We start from the raw sequence: 22,392 nt of genomic DNA, 5'->3' as shown, positions 1-22,392 counted from the left end.
TACACCTCATGTCACTCAAAAAGGAAGTTTGCACACCATCATGCTGAAAATCTGGCTTTGATGCTGACTAATATGACTACTTTAAATGCCATATTTAACATTTTGACCTTTTTAAATGTTCTTTCATTGCATTATACAATTATAAAATTGAGTGCTTTACTTAATCATGTTGCATCAATGTATTTGACACACTTATGTGACACTTTATATGAACTAAACAGTACGGCTATGGTGGTGTTTTTTTGTTTTGTTTTTTTTTTGCAGTCTGATTATGTAAAATGATGTTTATATCCGTTTTCTTGTACCCCGTTTGACCAGCGTCTGCTTGTGAAAACACTGGCTGTCTCAGCCTTAATTACAGCTGTGTGGTGAGCGGCGTCCACAGCTGCAGCTGGCAATTACTGCATGCCCGTATTGCTCGGAGAGCCCTGCTTTGATTCAGCACGGACCCAGCTGAGATCAGACTCCACATGCAGGCTGCTAAATGAACAGCCATGTGTTACATACAAGTGTGGCCACTAATGGTCACTTCTCATCAGACCAAGCCTCGCTGATGGAGAAATTTGGTTGATTTATAAAAATATTTTTTATTTGTCAGTCATTCTGATGAAAAGTTCATCTTAAACCAGCATAAATTTCTTTGTCGGCTGTTTTTTGCTGGGTAGGTACTGGTCAATGGTGGGTGGAGTTAGTGTAAATAGCCTCTGTCAAAAAGGTGTGCTATTTTCACTTGGTGTAAATAGACACTCCATTTAATTCTATTGCCTTCATTTATTTGTATTTCAATTTCAGCAATCTTGCTTCTTAAACTTAAAATATGCACTTTAAATAGACAAGAGTGGCTCAGACATTCTGCTAAATGCCTCACAAGAGAAAGCCATAGAGTTTGGAATGATATGAGGATGAATAAATGAGGACAGACTTTTCATTTTAATTTCATCCCATGCTGGGACCAGCATCCAAAATACAACATGCTGGAGACCAGAGCTGTACTGGACATTTGCCAAGAGTATTTCTAACGTTTCTCTTTTTCTTTCTTTGTGCTATCAGTTAATCCAACAAATCAAGCTTTGTTTCTGTTTATGGTAGTGTTTCGATTTGGCATGTTAGCTAAAGATTGGAACAGAAAATGTTAAGAAGTAAAGGTCAGAAAGAATTGGGCTCCCAGGACTGATGTGAAGAGAAATTATTTCATGAAAAAGTGTTTTTTCCTGTATTTTGAAGGTACTAGACACCCACTAAGAGTTCCCTTTCAGTCGCTCATGTTCGACGTAGTCGATGTGTCGACTGATTGGGATCATTCTTAGGGAGCCTGTCATCTTCGAATGCTGTCAAAATGAGCCAAAATGAGCCAATGCACAATTAACTAGCACAGAAACTGCGCTAGTTAAAATTACAAATGATTTACTTTTAGCTTCTGACCAAGGCTGTATCTCAATACTAGTTCTACTCGATCTAAGCGCTGCGTTCGACACTATCGATCATAAAATACTCCTGGATCGACTACAAAACTACACTGGTGTTCAGGGACAGGCATTAAGCTGGTTTAGATCGTACTTATCAGACCGTTATCATTTTGTCTGTTTAAATGGGGAAAAATCAAAGATAACGTCAGTAGACTATGGAGTGCCGCAAGGATCGGTGTTAGGCCCTCTGCTATTCTCAATATATATGCTCCCACTTGGTAATATTATAAGAAAACATGCAATTAATTTCCACTGTTATGCTGATGACACTCAATTATATATTTCATCACGGCCAGATGAAAACACTAACTTATCAAATTTGACAGAGTGTCTCAAAGATATAAAATGCTGGATGACGCGTAATTTCCTGCTACTAAATTCAGATAAAACGGAGGTATTACTTATTGGTCCAAAAAACTACCCACAAACTCACTTACAATACAACTTTAATATAGAAGGATGTCCAGTTACTTTATCCACTACAGTAAAAGACCTGGGTGTTATACTAGACCGCAACTTGTCTTTCGAAAATCATATTTCATATGTTACAAGAACAGCCTTTTTCCACCTTAGAAACATTACAAAGCTACGTAACATGCTATCTGTTTCTGATGCAGAAAAGTTAGTTCATGCATTCATGACCTCAAGACTAGGTTATTGTAATGCTATATTAGCTGGCTGTCCTGCATCCTCAATAAACAAGCTACAGTTAGTGCAAAATGCAGCTGCTAGAGTTCTTACTAGGTCAAGAAAATATGATCATATAACACCAATTTTATCATCTCTACACTGGTTACCTATCAAGTTCCGTATCAATTACAAAGTACTATTACTGACCTATAAAGCCCTAAATGGTTTAGCTCCTGTGTATTTAATGGACCTTCTATCGCCCTACAATCCATCACGTTCTTTAAGATCACTAAATTCGAGGCTTCTGGTCATTCCTAGGATATCTAAGTCCACTAAAGGAGGAAGGGCGTTCTCACATTTAGCTCCAAAACTCTGGAATAGCCTTCCTGATATTGTTCGAAGCTCTGACTCGCTGTCCCAGTTTAAAACTAGATTAAAGACGCATCTCTTTAGCCAAGCATTTACATAATGCTTACCTTTTATACCACTGCTGAATCAGATCAAATGCATTTAATATTATAAAACTTGAAGAGTCTGTAGGTTATTTGTATAAGTTGCATAGTATTTACAGTCATTACGTTCCTGTGTATATTGCATGAATGACGGGTGGTTGGGTAGATATTGTGTTTTGCGGTAGTTGGTATGCCATACGGAACCGTTGCCACTGAACCTGCATTAACGACGACAGTGGGGCTCGACAGCCTTAGTCAAACGGGTCGGCGCGTATGGTTGGGTTGCGGAGAAATTGTGAGATTGTGGTTGGGTCTCAGCAGCAGGAGGGATGTAGAGGTCAGTAAGCAGGGCTGAGTTGAGTGGGGGACGGAGAGGGGTGACTCTGGGACGCAAGAATCACTGTCTTCATGTTTTTTATCATTTACGCCCGTGTTATGGAAATCATTATGAACAGCAGCTACGCTAATTATTTTCCCTTTTTGCTTTTTCTGCTGTTATCTCGGGACGCGAGTCCCGAGAAAAACGGCATTCGTCAGCTCCAGTTTGTATCCAGCCTTTCACAGAGACTTCAGATACGCCAATCACAAAGCCTGTGAAGAGACGACTCAACACCAGCGATATGGACCCTCTATGGTGGACGGCACTGATCCTCAACAACTCGTCTCAACACCGGCGTGATTACTTGGACTTCCAAAAGATGGAAATGGATAAATATTCTAAATGTTCCGATCCAATCTGACTTGTAATGCTGCCCGAATCATAAATCATGCACTGTTCCTTCGTTGGCCAGAGGAGAACTGGCCCTCCGACTGAGTCTGGTTTCTCCCAAGGTATTTTTCTCCATTCTGTCACCTGATGGAGTTTTGGTTCCTTGCCACTGTTGCCTTGGCTTTTGGCTTGCTTAGTTGGGGACATTTAATATTCAATAATATTATTGATCTGCCTTACTTAAGGTGGACGTTGACTCAATTTTCTTTTAGAAACAAACTCTGTTATATTATTTTCATGTTATCACTGTGAAGCTGCTTTGATACAATCTGTATTGTAAAAAGCGCTATATAAATAAAGGTGACTTGACTTGACTTGACAATGGCGTGCGTGAAATGCATTACACACTCTGCCCCTGCAGCGCGGGTATAAATACGGAAGTGGATGCACGCACAAGTTGTCTTTCGCTTCGGAGCCGATCGGTCTTCATGTCGATGTCTCTGAAGAGTGTTATATTACAACGAGCGAGTGTGTCGGCGCTTCTTCAGGAAGTCTCTCCCGGTGCTGGTGGTTCTACAGCGCGAGTGCAGCAGTGGTCGCGAGTCTTCTGATTTCTCAACTGCTGTTTTAACAGCGTCACAATTCTGAGTAAAAATTGTGTTTGTTTGTCTGACGGCCGGTTGAGGGCGAAGAAAGTGAGTGCTTCACTGGTAAAAGCTGCACCATCCCTGTCAGTGTTGCCGCGATCATTCCCCTGTGTGCTCCGGCACTGGTGATAGTTTTTTTTGTTTCCTGATAGAGCAACACGGGTGCGTTTGCGTCTTTTTCAAGATGTCATTTCACCCGTGCATTTCTGGATGCGGTCGTGCCCTGTTCCTCTCTGACTTGTCATAATTGTTGCATCACGTGTTTGGGCTTATAGCACGCTGGAGCAGCTTTTGTGGACGGTTCATGTTCCCATTGCGGAAATATGACTGTCGCGTTTTGAGATCGAGACTCGCCTTTGTCCGCGAAGCTGGAGTCCCACATTACCATGCCCCACCCACTGGTGCCGTGTGGGATGGGTGATCGAAGGATAGTGATGGATGTCTCGCACGGTAACCATTCCCTGTGGGCTCCTCACTCCTCCATCACACTGCAGCCGATGGAATTTCCTGTTGAACGTGCTGGTCCCTCTGTAATGGACCGATCAGCCGTTTCAATTGGGGTTCCCCCAGATGATAGGATGTTGATAGCAGCATCGGAGGGTGAAGTGCCCTCTGGAGATTACAACTCGGCTGCGTTATCTCCCTCTGAAAGTGCAACGTTGCCCGAGCCGTATCCAGAATTGTCAGCTATGCTGAAATGGACCGCCGAGCCTGCCGGGCTCGAGTGGAGTTCTCCACCGTGTCCCGTTCAGTCTTGGTTGGAGGATTGGTATCTCGGGGTGGGCTGCGCTGGTTCTCAGCTCGCCGGCCCAGTGCCTTTCTTTCCCAAAGTGCATGGAGAGCTTATCAGGTTGTGGACTGCACCTTTCTCTGCCAGAAACTACCTGAATAGCTTTTCCCCCTCACTACCTTTGACGGAGGAACGGTGAAGGATTGCGAGGCTATCACTCCAGTGGAGCGGTGCACCTGTGTCCGGTAGCCGCGGCCTTTTGGATGGGGGATTCTCGTCTCTCTCCTAAGGCCTGTGAGTTCTCGTCCGTTTCGACACGCAGAGCTTACAAAGCCTGTCGGCAAGCCGCCTCCTCTTTGCGTGCCATGGCGCTGCCACAGGACTATCAGGCCAGGGCACTCATGGATATGCACGAGGGTAGCCCAGACTGTGCACTAATCAGGGATGGAGGAGGGTGCTCTTGGAGTTGATCACCGATCCACTCCGTCCCCCCGGGTGAGGGCCGGGTGGAGTCTACGTTTGTGTGTGTGTCTGTTCTACCTCTAGAGAGGTGGGACACGACCATCTTGGTCCTGTGTTAATTGAGATAGGTCCTTTTTCGAAAGCCTCCGTTCAATTTGTTACACAGAGATGCATTTCCCAATGTCTCTGAGTACATTCTCAGGGATGGGGCATGATGGCACTCGTGTTTAGACCTTGGAGAGTTCCAGGTCTGGTTCTAAAAAGAATGGGACACGGAGGTTCTGGTTACTACCGCAATCATTTTTAAGCTGTAGAGACCATCACTTCTGTGAGAGCACTCTCTCAAAAAATGGAGCTTGCTCCCCCCTAGAAGTGGAACCTATTTGTTGAATTGAGTCTTCTTTCCGTGAGGAGAGCCCGAAGGTGATCGATCACTTCAGTGCTTTAATTTCTGCTAATGGGTTGGAGTGAGGGCTGTCTCCTTCAGCTCAAAATTATGTTGCCTCTGTTTTGACGCACATCAGGATGCAGTGGATACAAATCCGTGGGAAGCACGACCTGATCGTCAGGTTCCTGAGGGGAGAAAGGAGACTGAATCTGCCTTGCACCCCCTTTTTACCCTCTTGGGACTTATCTATGGTGCTACCACACTGCAGAGACCTCCCTTGAGCCCTGCAGGCAGTGAGTTAAAAATCCTGATTTTAGAGAAACAGTTTTCCTGCTATTTGGTCTCTATCTAGAGGGTAGGGACTTGTACGCATTTTCAGTCAACGAATCGTGCCTGGAATTTGGGCCGGTTAACTCTCAGGATATGAGACCCCGGCCTGGATATGTGCCCAAGGTTCCTACCTCTCCTACGGGACCAGGTGATGAGCCTGGAAGCACTGCCCCGGAGGAGGCAGACCCAGCCCTGGCTTTTCTCTGTCCATCCGCTCCATTTCGGTTATACGTACTCAGAATGCAAAGCCTGGACCTCAGACCAGCTCTTGTCTGTTACGGAGACCAGCAGAAGGGAAGGCTGTTTCCAAGCAGGGGTTGGCCCAGTACATGTGGTTGCCTTCATCTTGGTGATTTCCCAAGGTGCGTGTGCCCACCTGAGTGGTGAGCTCCTCCCAAGTGAGTGTATTGCTCCCTCCAAGGTGTTGAAACAGAGTGCCTTGCTGAACAGATGATAAATAGAGTTGGGGCTTTATCATGTTTGCTAGAGAACTAGACTATGTGTCAAACCGCTGCTTCCCGTGGGCTCCCTTCACATGAAGCCAGTTTCACTGTAAGCCTGGTTCGAAGTGTCGGCTTAATCCATCCTATGGATTGGATACGTGCGCAATTCTTGCTCCAGTGAGTTCCCTTATTAGCCGAACCCTGTCGAGCTCCTCCATACCCTTCGGCAACGGATTTGGTGGAGCGTCCGAAGCCAGGCCTTTCACTCGTATGCACTGGAGGAATCTGTGTTAGGCTGGGTCCATATGTTGTTATCCCTATGGCGATCCCATATGTTTATTCTTCCAGAGTACGGCTCCCTGCGGCGAGCCCGTGTCTTCCCTAGGCAGAACCTGCTTTGCCATCACTGTCCGGTTGAATCTCCCACCTGTCATAGGCTGGAGCCACCCCAGTGACATTCCATATGTTGTACTGCCCGGTCATCCGCCCAGTCCATATGTGTATGTCTCCACATGTTACCTCCCTTTGGGCAGGATGTGGCTTCCGCAGCATATTCCTTTCCAACGAAAGAGAACCCTTTTCCAATGGTCTTGTGGAACAGCAGTGGCTTCCCTGGCCTAAGCCCTGTCCCTTCTCCACCTCAAATAATCCAGGGGGATCAGAAGGCTTTTGTCTAGGCACTGGAAAGTGGCAGCACTTGTGGTGTTTTAATTGGGATCCCAATTGGGACTACGTCAAACGTGAGCGACTGAAAGGGAACGTCTCGGTTACCGTATGTAACCCTCGTTCCCTGAAGGAGGGAACGGAGACGTAGTCCCGTCGCTTCTATTGCTGGACCACCGCTGACTCCGAGTTACGCTCGGCTCCTCAGCGAAAAACAACTAGTGCCTGCATCCACTTGCGTATTTATACGCACGCAAGGGGGAGCGGAGTGAGTGATGCATTTTACGCACGCCATTTTGCATTGGCTCGTTTTAGCAGTACTCAAAGATGACAGGCTTCCTAAGCGTTGTAGGATTACAAATTTATTTAAATGTTTAATTTAGATTTCCAATACAATAGTATTTTATATTGAGAAAGTTTAGAAATGATGAGACCAGGAAATCTCTGCAAACGGTAGGGGTTCCCAGCGGGATATTCCTGACTGTCCCATCTCAGTACGAGAAGGCTAGGCTTTTCCTGTTCTCGTTGTTTACCGGGTGAAGAGTCATGCTGAGCAAGTTTGAACACCTGTTATTTTATTACTGAGACCATTTGTCTCATCTCAGTACGAGAAGTCTATGCCTTTCCTGTTCTCATGTCTCAGCTCATTTACATGCTTTGTTCATCACAATGTAATCCCTCCCCCTTGAAATGTATATAAGCTACAATGTAAAGACTAGATTAGACTTGACTTGACTTGGGTACGAAGCAGACTACAGCAAATAAAGAATCCTGCTTAAATAAGTCTCCTGGTTTTCGCTTCTGAGTTTTTCTACTCTGAAGAAGGAAGAAGTTTACAACAGCGTGATCCCAAACAGTCGACGCGTCGACTACGTCTCCATTCCCTCCTTCAGGGAACGAGGGTTACATAGACGTTCTTCTTCATCCACGTGCATTTTGTTGATCCATTCTCTCCTGACATTTATTTGTCAGTGGTTTTGTCTTTTATTCTTGAGTTTAGCATTACTGAGTCCTGTGCGTCAGGATCCATTGTACCTGAATAATAGTCTTTTTGTCACTTTTGCTTGAAGAGAGACAGGAACTATAAATAAAAAATTGCATGCTTTTTTATTTATTTATTTATTTATTTGTAGTGGTTGTGGTTTATGAAAGGATATTAAGTCCAATTTCAAACGTTATTGTTTTTCGTTCTGGTCTACTCCTATCAATATAACCCACGTGGAGCAATTATTTTGATGTGATGATTTCATTTTGGAGGCAGATATGTTTCTGGGGATGTGGACTATTCATTTTCCTCTTTTTTGAGGAACAAACTCATTGCATGCTAATGTAGAATGGATTGTGGAACTGTCTCACCTTATTTAAAAATGAATATGACAGGAATGAGACAGAGAAAACATTGTGTGTTATGCCACCAAATACAAATGCCTACTGACAGAGTGATACATTGTAAAACTTTTTATTAATGTCTGGTTTGGCTTTTCATATGACCTGGAAAAGCCTCACAACACTTGATGTTTAAAGTGTCCTTTTCCCCAATTAATTATAAGCATCTTTAAAAGGCATCTCTTTGAAGGATCAAAAGGTTCCTTTTAAAGTATTAAATCGTATACAAAACAAAGGTTATGGCTTCCACAGATTGTAGCTTGTTTGTTGTTATGGCCTCCCCAATGCCAGAGTATAACATTTTTAATTAATCATTTGTGTTTTTATAGGTCTACACAAGATATGGAAAATGCTATACTTTCAATGGCAACAAAACAACCTCCAGGAAGACAAAGCAAGGGGGGATGGGAAACGGGCTGGAGATTATGTTGGATATCCAGCAGGATGAATATCTGCCTATCTGGAAAGAGACAAGTGAGTTATAATGCCACACAGAGATGTTTTTTGGTCCGAAGGTTGCAAAGTCATCCCATATTTTCTGCTTCTCAGAAGTGTCTGCACGAGCTGTTAAGATAACCATGTTTAAATTCAAGGTTTATTTGTGATGTTGTTTTTTCCCATTTGTAATGATAGGGGGATATGTGAGGCTTATCTTTGTGTGCCCGTTCATATTGCCTGTTCTGCTTTCATACCTCAATGTTTTTCTTTTGTTTTTTGTTTTTTGCAGATGAAACATCTTTAGAGGCAGGAATCCGTGTTCAGATCCACAGTCAGGATGAGCCGCCCTACATCCATCAGCTGGGCTTTGGAGTCTCTCCGGGATTTCAGACCTTTGTATCCTGTCAAGAGCAAAGAGTATAACCCTTCTCTTGAATCATTCTCAAACTGTTCCACCTATGATGAAATCTGACCTCCCAAATACATTTTTAAACAAATTGTTATGCTGTACTTGCCATTCAAAATTTCAGAAAAAACAAAACAAAAATAAACATTGTTCCTTGTTATATTGAAGTAAATAAATACATAAAGTAAGCCAGTAAGCAAGCAATTAGTGGAGGGGGATTTCTTTGCAAGTGTTAAACACACACACACAGAGTTTAGAAAGTGAATTAAAGTTGAAGGGCAACATGCTTGCAAAGTTAAACCACAAATGATGCATGTATTACCAGCTCCGGATTTACTTATTTGTTACATTCCATGGATGACTTTTGGAAAAGATATTCCAATTTCGGGACCTACTGTAACTAGTCTTGGGTCCGAGTCCATCTCATCGAGTCAAAGTTGAGTTCAGGTCTTTAAACAATTGAGTTTGAGTGTGAGACATTTCTTAATGTCTTGTCATCTTCATTTTATGGTGTTACTTATTGTCCGTGCCCATGTCAGTTTCAAGTACAAGTCCACTCAAGTGCGTCTAAATCCCAGTTTATTTATAATTGCAGCCCAAGTCAAAGTACCCCAACTCTAACCGTGCCATATGACCTCAGGTATTTTAAGCCGGAGGATGGAGCAACAGACAATAATAATAAACTATAGTCATGACAGATGAGTATTTTTACTTGAAATGGAAGTAGTAAAAGATTTTCTTCTCTCCATATTGTAATGTACATTTGAGTGAAAGAGATTATCGAAAAAGAAATGGGTAACGCTTCCTTTTAAATTACGTTAACTTACGTGTACTTACAGTGTACTTACCTAAGAAATTACTGGGTAATAATGCTTAATTTTACAGTGCGTTAACTTACGTGTACTTACAGTGTACTTACCTAAGAAAGTACTGGATAATAATGCTTAATTTTATAGTGCGTTAACTTACATGTACTTACAGTGTACTTACCTAAGAAATTACTGGGTAATATAGGGTAAGTACATGGGTTAAGGTTAGGTTTAGGGGTAGGTTCAGGGTTAGTACCTAGTTATTACTTATTACCCAGTTATTGTAATTACTATAATAAGTACATAGTATGTACATGGGGAACAGGACTGTAAAAGGAAGCGTTACCAAGAAATGTTATGCAGGGACTTGTTTCTATCCATCGGTTGTTAATTGAATGAAGGGAGATCTGAATGCAAGCTTGTAGTCAATTGTAAGAAAGGTGCGGGACTGAACAACACTAAAATAATTAGAGAAATCCGGTATACGTCACCAGAGAGAAGTCTGTAGTTTCACTGGAAGATAAAGTTATGTCATCTTGATGAAAAATTACGAGGTCAAAAAAAAAAAAACATGCCTGGATGAATCTTTCACAATGATACCAATAACATGCATTTAGAAATTAGATAGGGTGAAGTGCATTCAAAAGTACTTTTGTACTACAAACACAAATTTTTGTAGTCCAGTATATGACATTCCATTAATAACATATATTTTGGAATGTCTTAAAACTCAGATCTGTCTAAAATTCCTCTGTCAGACTGGTACTTGATCAATGTCATTCTTAAAAATGAGTCCTGAATGCAATATTTCTGTTTCAAAGGCAGGCCACTCATCAAGCTTGCCTTCTGAACATCGAGCCACATAAAAAATAAAATCTTACTCTTTAGTCAGTCTAAAGCTTGAGAACGCTGCTTATTTGCATTCTTAATTTGCATTTACTCATTCTTTCTCTGTTTCTGTCCCTCTCCTACTCTTGCAACCTCTCTCTGTCTGTCTCCCTCTCACTTTATCTTCCTTGTTCTTCTCATTTGCTCTCCATCTCTGTGTGTAGTTGACCTACCTGCCCCAGCCTTGGGGGAACTGCCGCTCCACCAGTGAGCAGATGATCCCGGGTTACGATACCTACAGTATCAGTGCCTGCCGCCTGCGCTGCGAGACTCTTGAGGTTCTGCGTGAGTGCAACTGCAGGATGGTGCACATGCCGGGTAACGCTACACTGCCGCATTCATTTCCCACTCAACCAAATCAGCGTGCTAATGTATTCTGCTAATTGCTAAAATACTAAATGAATAAACTCGTCTCATCTAATTTGCTCCAGGCAGTGGAGCCGAAAGCTTAATGCAAGTCTCTAAATTAACTTACTGTCTAGTCACACAATACGAGGAGCTCGGGTAGTTCATTCGGGTGATTGGAGGAAAGATCTAGACGATCGCAATCTGACACCAATGACGAACCCAGACCTGCTGATTTGTTACGTTCCACTCAAAGCATTTGGCAAACTTCAAAAAAAGCAAATACATGTATTTTCCCTTTTGAAAACCGACGACGTATGGACTGGAGGACTTTCTCTGTCCCCAGAAACTTCTTTTCTAATTAACTCCACCACACCTGAGTTGTTATCAGTGTGGCTTCTTAGAGAGCGTGTGACTGTTGGAGGCCGGGCTCTAATGGAAGCTCTGCTTCTCTGCTTTTCTCCTTTAATGTTTCCAAATCAATCTCCCATAATGCAAATTGAAAAGAGAGACCAAAAGCATTAACTCAAAGGCCATTTTCTCTTAGGTCCCATGCATATTTCCTCAGACCGATTGCGCTTTTGATAGATTCGGGGGGCGAGTTGGACCTCCTGCGGTATTGTGTGTCGATGGGGATTGGGTTTTAAAGACTATAAATGTGCCTTTAGGGAGTGTTTGGATCAGTTCAGTTTGGGGGCAATTAGGCCTAGAATGATGGTCATGAGGGAGGCGTGGTGAAAGCAAACCCATCTCCCTCAGTCACACGCTGCCTTCCATCATTTTAGGATGAATAACAAAGCAGAGCGGCGCTGTCTCTTTCTCTGCCGCTCGCACTTTTTCTTCCTTGGCTGGCGGTGAAATAACAGCAATCATTTTGCTTGTGATTGATCAGAGTCATTATGTATTTTGTTTCTCAGGAGATGCCGATATCTGTACTCCCAGCAATATCAAATGTGTGGACAAAGCACTTGGTAAGCAAGCATTTTTCATTTTTGCTAACGCCCTGGAGTGTAATATCTCTGGAGGTTGAGGGCACAAATAATTAAATCCCAGATAAACAGATGATTCCGTGCGTGGTCTGGGTTGGGAGAAACAGGATTACTCAGTCAGTCCAAGAAGGAGAGTGTTCTCCAGCGCTTTGACATCCTTTGGAGAGTATCTCTGTAGTGCATTACCCTCTGATACCCTCACGGTGTTATCACTCGCTGTAGGTGTCTTGTTCCACTGATTTTATGACACTCGTAAATGGAGCGGCTCATGAAAAGTTGATGATGAGAGATGTATCGGTACAATTATGATAGCCCTTATCTAATAAGCCAGAAATGTAATTATCTCCACAGTCAAAAGGAAACTCGACCCCATTTAATGGGTAGTTAAACTAAATCCAGATATATCTTGAAAGAATGGACTGTACTTGCATTTACTGGCTATTCAAATATTCTGACTGACATCTCTACTTTGATAGTTTACTTTAATAATTATTTATTTTCTCACCCTAATACAGAAACATGTCTTGTCACAGTGTTGGGTTTGTGTTCCCCTGATGTCCACTAGATGTCCTCCTTTCCCACGGTGTCCTTCACTTATGAACTACATTTCCCACGATCCTTTGTCTCATCATTGCACTCAGCTGTTTCTTATCACTGATCATTGCACTCAGCCAATTCCCCATTATCATTGTCGATTCCCTGTGTATATAACCCTGTCTGTTTCAGTATGTGTCACGGAGTCCTTGTATTATGTCCCCACACTTCCGTTATTTGTATCATACTGGTTCTCGTTTGTATTTTATGTTTTGGATTGCCTTATTGGACTTTTGACCCCTGCCTGGATGACTAAGAGTTTGGATTGCCCTTTTTTATTAAACTACTGCTTTTGGATTTTCTGCCTCCAGTGTGTGTTCCGTGACAGAAGGACTCCGACACACAAGATCCAGCGGTATGTTTCTCAATATCTCTTCCCCAGCCACCGAGCGGGAGAGAAGGGAGTTTTTTAAGGGGACCCGATTAGTTAAGTTTCGTGGAACCCGTGGAGGTCGCAGTGGAGGAGGTGGTCGAGAGCCTGTTCACGTCCCGTCTGCCCAGTCAGAGACTGTTCACGTCCCGTCTACCCAGTCAGAGACTGTTCACGTCCCGTCTGCCCAGTCAGAGAATCTTCACGTTCCGTCTGCCCAGCGAGAGACTGTTCACGTTCCGTCTGCCCAGCGAGAGACTGTTCACGTCACGTCTGCCCAGCGAGAGACTGTTCACGTCACGTCTGCCCAGCGAGAGACTGTTCACGTCACGTCTGCCCAGCGAGAGACTGTTCACGTCACGTCTGCCCAGCGAGAGACTGTTCACGTCACGTCTGCCCAGCGAGAGACTGTTCACGTCACGTCTGCCCAGCGAGAGACTGTTCACGTCACGTCTGCCCAGCGAGAGACTGTTCACGTCACGTCTGCCCAGCGAGAGACTGTTCACGTCACGTCTGCCCAGCGAGAGACTGTTCACGTTCCGTCCGCCTTCCTGGGCCGGGACTATCTGGAGCGTCTGGCTCGGATCCTGGACATGCCCGTGTCTGCTGTTCCAGAGCCGGAACCAGTGTCTGCTGTTCCAGAGCCGGAGCCGGAGGCAGAGCCAATGGCCGTTCCAGAGCCGGAGGCAGAGCCAGTGCCCATTCCAGAGCCGGAGGCAGAGCCATTGCCGGTTCCAGAGCCGGAGGCAGAGCCATTGCCGGTTCCAGAGCCGGAGGCAGAGCCAGTATCCGTTCCAGCGCCGGAGGCAGAGCCAGTGCCGTCTGCCTTCTTGGATCTGGACTATCTGGAGCGTCTGGTTCGGATCCTGGACATGCCCATGTCTGCTGTTCCAGAGCCGGAGCTAGTGTCTGCTGTTCCAGAGCTGGAGGCAGAGCCATTGCCCGTTCCAGATCCGGAGGCAGAGCCAATGCTTGTTCCAGAGCCTATGCCTGTTCCAGAGCCGGAGGCAGAGCCAATGCCTGTTCCAGAGCCGGAGGCTGAGCCAATGCCTGTTCCAGAGCCGGAGGCTGAGCCAATGCCTGTTCCAGAGCCGGAGGCTGAGCCAATGCCTGTTCCAGAGCCAGTGTCTGTTCCAGAGCCAGTGTCTGTTCCAGAGCCAGTGTCTGTTCCAGAGCCAGTGTCTGTCCCAGAGCCAATGCCTGTTCCAGAGCCAGTGCCTGTTCCAGAGCCAGTGCCTGTTCCAGAGCCAGTGTTTGTTTCTGTGTTTGTGTCTGTTTTTGTGACTATTACAGTTCTTGTGGCTGTTCCTGAGCCGGTGTCTGCTGTTCCTGAGCCGGTGTCTGCTGTTCCTGAGCCGGTGTCTGCTGTTCCTGAGCCGGTGTCTGCTGTTCCTGAGCCGGTGTCTGCTGTTCCTGAGCCGGTGTCTGCTGTTCCTGAGCCGGTGTCTGCTGTTCCTGAGCCGGTGTCTGCTGTTCCTGAGCCGGTGTCTGCTGTTCCTGAGCCGGTGTCTGCTGTTCCTGAGCCGGTGTCTGCTGTTCCTGAGCCGGTGTCTGCTCCGCCCTGGCCGCCCGAGGGGTCTTCGCCGCCCTGGCCGCCCGAGGGGTCTTCGCCGCCCTGGCCGCCCGAGGGGTCTTCGCCGCCCTGGCCGCCCGAGGGGTCTTCGCCGCCCTGGCCGCCCGAGGGGTCTTCGCCGCCCTGGCCGCCCGAGGGGTCTTCGCCGCCCTGGCCGCCCGAGGGGTCTTCGCCGCCCTGGCCGCCCGAGGGGTCTTCGCCGCCCTGGCCGCCCGAGGGGCCGCCCTGGCCGCCCGAGGGGTCTTCGCCGCCCTGGCCGCCCGAGGGGCCGCCCTGGCCGCCCGAGGGGTCTTCGCCGCCCTGGCCGCCCGAGGGGCCGCCCTGGCCGCCCGAGGGGTCTTCGCCGCCCTGGCCGCCCGAGGGGTCTTCGCCGCCCTGGCCGCCCGAGGGGTCTTCGCCGCCCTGGCCGCCCGAGGGGTCTTCGCCGCCCTGGCCGCCCGAGGGGCCGCCCTGGCCGCCCGAGGGGTCTTTGCCGCCCTGGCCGCCCGAGAGGTCTTCTTCGCCCTGGCCGCCCGATGGACTTTACGTCTCGCCCTGGCCGCCCGATGGACTTTGCGTCTCGCCCTGGCCTCCCGATGAACTGTGCGTTTCGCCCTGGCATCCCGATAGACTTTGTGTTTACCCCTGGATGCCCGATAGATTTTTTGTTTTGCCCCGGTCCCCGGTTAAACCCTCACTCCTTGTTCCTGTCTCCCTTCATGGACCTGGCCCACCTTCCCTCCCCCTGATCCTCCACCGTTCCACCTCCCTCCTGAACCTCTTGTATTATATTGTGTTGTGTTTTCTGTGTTTCTTGTTGTTGTCATGGAGCGTCTGGTAGCCGCTCCGTAGAGGGGGGGTTATGTCACAGTGTTGGGTTTGTGTTCCCCTGATGTCCACTAGATGTCCTCCTTTCCCACGGTGTCCTTCACTTATGAACTACATTTCCCACGATCCTTTGTCTCATCATTGCACTCAGCTGTTTCTTATCACTGATCATTGCACTCAGCCAATTCCCCATTATCATTGTCGATTCCCTGTGTATATAACCCTGTCTGTTTCAGTATGTGTCACGGAGTCCTTGTATTATGTCCCCACACTTCCGTTATTTGTATCATACTGGTTCTCGTTTGTATTTTATGTTTTGGATTGCCTTATTGGACTTTTGACCCCTGCCTGGATGACTAAGAGTTTGGATTGCCCTTTTTTATTAAACTACTGCTTTTGGATTTTCTGCCTCCAGTGTGTGTTCCGTGACATGTCTATATTCCACACACATAACAGCACAACACAGCCTATTAACATATAGAAAGTTAACATAACTTAAGAATATTTGGTAACACTTTACAATAAGTCTCATTAGTTAACATTAGTTAATGTATTTACTAACATGAACTAACAATGAGCAATACATTTGTTACAGTATTTACTAATCTTTGTTAATGTTAGTTCATTAAAATCCAGCTGTTCATTGTTTGTTCATGTTAGCTCACAGTGCATTAACTAATGTTAATAAATACAACCTTTGATTTTAATAATGTATTAGTTCATGTTGAAATTAATATTAACTTAGATTAATAAATGCTGTAGAAGTATTGTTCATTCTTAGCTCATGTTAAATAAGGTAGTTAACTAATGTTAACTAATAAACCTTATTGTAAAGTGTTACCGAATATTTATTACAATAATTCTTCTAAAAAGTATATTGATAATAATAATAATAAGGGGTAATAATAATATCAAATTCAGCTATTAATTTTTGACTAATATTAATTATTGTTACAGTTTTCCAGTTGTATTAGTATTATTCAGTTTATCTATTAATTTCTTTTTGTAAGAAATTAATACATTTATTTAGCAAGAACACATTAAATTGATCAAAAGTGATAGCAAAGACAATTGTAATGTAACAGAAGTTTATATTTCAAATAAATGTTGCTCTTTTGAACTTTCTATTCATCAAAGAATACTGAAAAAAGTATCACGGTTTTCACAAAAATATTAAGCAGCACAGTCGTTTTTACAGATGATATTAATGTTTCTTGAGTAGAAAATCACATAATTATTTCTGAAGGATCATATGACTGAATAATGGAGTAATGATGCTGAAAATTCAGCCATCACAGGAATAAATTACATTTTAAAACATATAAAATCAGAAAACACTTAATTTTAACTTGTGATAACTCATCACAAATATTACAGATCCCAAACTTCTGAACAGTAGTTTATATACTGTGGATGAAATATTATGCTTACATACATACAGCTTAATTTACATATTTTTTATACAATATATATTCAAAATATTGCTCATTGTATAGTTTCAGCTTCTAACTACCAGCTTGTCGTTAGAGTCTTTTTCAAAAAGGTAGCTTGACTGTAGTTGAACTACTTTAAATTCTGAGAGGGTTGATAAATTGTGAATTAGCTTACTTACTGCAACTTCCGCATATAATAATATAAATCAAATAGGCGGTGTCGTGGCATGTAAACTAAATGTTGTTCTAGATGGAAGGCTCTAATGCTAAATACATGGTGCATTCAGTGAACACAAAATTTATGGGCATGACATTCATGATACTTCCTCTCAGGGAGGTCGAGTGTGTGTGCTCTCTTCTGGATGCCCTTCAGAAATCAAATTAAATCTGAAAAACACGTTAAGTGTGTTTCAAGCATCTTATGGATGATTATTTAGCACTGGTGTTATCTCTCCATATTAGTTTGATGAATGAAGAATGGGTGTGCAGGTGTGGGCTAGAGCACCTGCTCTATCTCTCTCTCTCTCTCTCTCTCTCTCTCTCTCTCTCTCTCTCTCTCTCTCTCTCTCTCTCTCTCTCTCTCTCACACACACACACACACACACACACACACACACACACACACACACACACACACACACACACACATACATCTGTCTCCTGCTCTAAACTGATATGTGTGTCCTCTTTGCAGCACTGCTTCAGAAAAGTTCAGGTGACACATGCTCCTGTGAAACTCCCTGTAATCTGACCCGTTATGGTAAAGAGCTGTCCATGGTTAAAATCCCCAGCAAGGGCTCGGCTCGCTACCTATCTAGAAAATACGACAAGTCAGAAGAATACATCAGGTTTGGTAACCTTTCCACCTTCAATATAGTTTTAAACAGATAAAGGCCTAATACTGTACTGATTCTGAATATATAATGAATGTATATGATTTACACATAACTATTTTTTTGTCCTTTTGTTTTAGAGACAACTTTCTTGTTTTGGACATTTTCTTCGAAGCTCTAAATTATGAAACAATAGAACAGAAAAAAGCGTATGACGTTGCAGGATTATTAGGTGGGTCTCTTAAGCTTCATTTTACCACATTATTTTGTAAACATTGTAATTTTCAGCGCATCTGAACTGGAGCATTTCTGAGCTCAACATCAATATAAAATGAAAATGACAATTTACTTTCTTAATGCACGTTCCTGGTCTTATTGTGAACAACTCCTTGGTTCACATTGTTCCAACGAAGAATTTTTTTTTGTCTTTGCTTAATTTTGTTTAATTTAATAAAATTATAATAACTTACTGTAATGCATTATGTTGTTATGGGAAGGAGGAGGTGGGAACAGGTGAACATTCAAAGATTTTAATAACAACAAAAAAAACACTTCCGCCACAAATAATAAATCAAAACGTCAAATAAAACAGTCCAGGCCTGGTCCTCTCTTGTCCTTCGCGTTCGTCACTCCTCCTTTTATGCCTCTGCTCTTCCGTGAGAGATACGAGACCGGTGCGTCACGCTTTTTTTTTTTTTTTCAGCCAAACAGGCTATTAGATCACTCAAAATTTTTGTTTCAGTAAAAAAGTGTTTATTAATATTTTGAATTATTTTTATATTGTATATTTTTAGTTTACATTTTAAGTTTACTTGTTTTTTACAAAAGTTCTATTTAGCTTTCATTTTATTTCAGTTTTAAGGCCCCGGTATACTCACGGCGAAGTTTTTTTTTCGTTCTTCGCTTAGAGGTAAAACGAAGTTTGAAATATATGACCAGCCAATTACTGTTATCGAACATCTGATACCAGCTACACTGTAAATGTGCTGCTCGCTTGTTATCTCAATAACAAAATAAACACACAACAAAATTGAGAAAACGGCACGCATTTTTAAGAAAGGGTAAAGCATCTGATCATCGCAACGTGGATATGTTTACACAAGCTCTGCAATTCGGCAATTTAGTCACATCACGTTTACTTATATAGCACTTGATACAATTGCTTAAAATCAAGCAGCTTTACCGTATTAAACATTAAACAAAAAAATGCTAAATAGCGTCAGTGTCTCATTTCATCAGAAGTACAAATTCATTTTCTGCTATAAAGCAGCTCTCCATACAGTGTGTCTCTCAAAACAAACTCCAACGAAGTTAATTTTGGCCTGATTTTGTTGTAAATGACATCACATCAGTTTGTTCTTAGATTTCGCTTAATATCGGAATAGCGGGGCCTTTAAATTTTGTTTTAGTAATTTTAGCACTCAACATTAACTTCATTTATTTCCGTAAATTGCCAAGCTTACTATTTTTCATTTTAATTGTACACGTGTTTATTAACATATTTTATTTTATTTCAGCTTTATTTCAATGAACATTTTTTTTTAAATAGTTTCAGTTAACAATAACAGCAGAGTTTCAGTCAGAAATAAAGCATATTAATAAAGTTAAATGGTCTAAAAATGGCAATTCACATGAAAAACAAATTGTTATTTGTTATTTTTTGCTTTCAGGGGACATTGGCGGGCAGATGGGTCTTTTTATAGGAGCCAGCGTTCTTACCATTTTGGAGATTCTGGATTATGTATATGAGGTAAGTGTACATTGTCTTGGCCCTCTGCCTATTCCACAATCATTCATTTTTAACCAATAGCTCTTCTCCTGCACTGTTTCTTCCCCATTGTGTGCAGTATTTCCCATCAGAGCAGATAAGACTGGACCTCTGAACTGATCAGTAGGAATGCTGATGCTGCAAAACTGTTTATAGCCCTCATTTGTCCTACTTTCCCTGCTGCCCTCTTCTCCCTCACTCCCCCTCACTTTCCTAGGTGATCAAACACAGGTTGGAGCGTTTGCTCAGGCCACAGAGAGATGACAAAAAGCAAACCCAGCAGCAGCAACAGGCCAGCACAGTCGCCACAGTAAACCTAGAGGAAATGAAGGCTAAGGTAAGCCACATGCTAATCTCTGGAGCTCTAGTGTTAGGATGCAGCACAGATCAAACCTGTGAATAGGAACAAAGCCCGGAGGGAAATGCAACATCAGTGGCAGGATATTGAGCCATGAATGGGATGCCAGGCTGTCTGCTTAGACCAGGATTGAATCAAATCTCCCTTGTTCTTTTTTGCAATCCGATCTTCTGTTCATGGAAGAGGAACACAGATGTTGGCAGAGCACATTATATTCATGAGAAATGGAGTATGCCCAAAACAAATTCAATTCAGCATGGCCAATGCAATTGTTACCTAAGATTGTTCGATTAATATAAAACCAACGGTTCCGACTCTAAAATCTGAATAACTTTGAAGCCGGTGTGAAATAGCCGATATATAGGTTATGCTTACCTGTGTCCTTCAATTCTATATTAATGTGTCAATTATCAGGGTTGCCAACTTTGGTTGCCTGCTAGAGTGAGATTTTGATGTCTTGGGCTAAATCAATGACAAACCACTTTTTGAGGTTTTAAGGATCCAACAATTCATTTTTATTTTTTTCATTTATACTGAAATGTGCACAAATACTTAAGCTTAATATTGTACTACAGTAGAAGCACTTTTCTATAGAGGCAACGGTCCCAACACTGTCCATCTGGTAGAGAAACCTATTAATTGACATATTTAAAAAACACATTTAGGTAACACTTTATAATAACTGCACGCATTAATCATTAGTTAAGCATTAGTAAACAGTAAATTCATCATTTATAAAGCATTAATAGACATTAATAAGCAGTTTATAAATACAGCTATAAATGCGTTATTCTTGATTTAAAAGCATATCAATAATGTGTTTAATAATTGTATTTTCAGACTTTATTAATGATCAATTTATCATTTCTAAATGAAGTATGGCATTATTTATAAACCAGTTATTTAAGGGTTGTCAGTGGTTCATAAGATTACTTAGAACTGGAACTGCTTACTTATGTCTATTAATGCTTTATAAATGATTAATTAACTGTTTAATCATGCTTAACTAATGATTAATAGCGTGCAGTTATTATAAAGTTTTACCCATATTTATTTTAGTTTATGCTCCAGAATGTGTGTCAGTAGGGTGCAGTATATATCCTAAATGTTATAGCATACATAAACACTGGTATGCAATATAAAAATAAATAATAAATAATAATAATAAAATATATATATATCCCTGTAAACTCTTAATCAAGATCCCAATATAGTTATTTTTTTTAAATATATTTCTTGCATAAATGTCGATGCCTGAAAATATTCCTATTCATTGTGCTCATTTTTCTAATGAGCTCCATCTGTTACACACGCTTTGAAGTTTAACGGTTACTCTCTTGCTGTTATGACAAACTATTCAGTGACATGTAAATATGCGTATAAGAGTAATGCAAATTATACGCTTTTATCATGCAATGATGCGTTTTCTTTACTGCCAGTGATGTTAATGACAGAGATTATTCCTGCCACAGCGCACATATTTCATCTACAGTATTAGACAATGAAATTATCAGCCGTCAAAGTTGCCGGCCTGTGAACTTTATCTGCATTTGGAGCCCAGCAGGTGTTAATTTCATGCCCTTGTTTGGGGACACAAATACATCTCATCTGCTTGAATTTCTTCTAGCTCTGTAACAATCACCTTGCAAGCACGGGAAGACATTTTATTGGTGCCACTTTAGACCAGTTCAGTCTCTGTGTTAGACTGAACAAGTTCAGTGCTGATCGAAAAATTCTATGAGCAGATTTAGCCATTTATTTTGCATTGTCTTCTTATTTGGTATGAGATTTAGTTGGGCATGAGAGCATGAAAGTGTGTGACAGAGCCTTAAAGCGTGAGACTTGGCAACTCTGCAAGTATTAACTTCCTTTATTCAAGATGCTAGAAGAATTTTTTTGGAATGCCACATGAAATGTTCTTCACATGAAATGTACTCACTTCAGTGTCGGATGTCACTGAAATAAAGCTCTGAGAAATCACACCTCCCTGTGCCCACCCTGAGCTCTGTCAACAGCAAACAAACAAACAAACAAACAAAAAATAGTCTGGGAGCTACCCATGATTTTGCAGCTGATCAGAAATAGTCTCTTTTGCACATTCGGGATGATTATCCCCTTGACACCCTTCCTAAAATATAGAAACTTTTTTTTTTATATACTGTATATATTATATATTTATGTTTTCATTGGTGACAATATTCTGGAATAAAAGTTGAATAGATAGGGGCAGACTATTTCAGTCTAATAGGAAGCAGCTGAAATTACTTACAGAACATTTAATTCATAAACAGCCTATAAACGTTTTATTTATTTATTTGGTGTGTGTGTGTGTGTGTGTGTGTGTGTGTAGGATCTAACTTATTAAAAACTTTGCTGTCTTTAATCACTGTACTTTTTCCACCATTTTATAGATTCAATAAGCCACTCAAGATCATATATAAAAGTGAGTTTGTTTATGTTCAAAGGGGTTTAACT

At 42.5% G+C, this 22,392-nt stretch overlaps 1 protein-coding gene across 1 annotated transcript in view; it reads left to right on the top strand.

The window, feature by feature from the left end:
- asic4a (acid-sensing (proton-gated) ion channel family member 4a) overlaps positions 1-22,392 on the top strand; it is a 185,309-nt gene that overhangs the window by 159,046 nt on the left and 3,871 nt on the right. The window contains exons 2-9 of the mRNA XM_077216169.1: positions 8,636-8,780; positions 9,034-9,161; positions 11,012-11,165; positions 12,110-12,163; positions 17,653-17,806; positions 17,932-18,023; positions 19,462-19,541; positions 19,777-19,896. Of these exons, the coding sequence (XP_077072284.1) occupies positions 8,636-8,780; positions 9,034-9,161; positions 11,012-11,165; positions 12,110-12,163; positions 17,653-17,806; positions 17,932-18,023; positions 19,462-19,541; positions 19,777-19,896 (927 nt within the window). The remainder of the gene's footprint in view (positions 1-8,635; positions 8,781-9,033; positions 9,162-11,011; positions 11,166-12,109; positions 12,164-17,652; positions 17,807-17,931; positions 18,024-19,461; positions 19,542-19,776; positions 19,897-22,392) is intronic.

Source organism: Siphateles boraxobius, unplaced genomic scaffold, assembly GCF_051911475.1.
Source record: "Siphateles boraxobius isolate OS27281-9 unplaced genomic scaffold, OSU_SipBor_1 7, whole genome shotgun sequence".
Taxonomy (NCBI): domain Eukaryota; kingdom Metazoa; phylum Chordata; class Actinopteri; order Cypriniformes; family Leuciscidae; genus Siphateles; species Siphateles boraxobius.
Note: the sequence above shows the minus strand (reverse complement) of the source record. Positions and strands in the feature narration are given on the sequence as shown.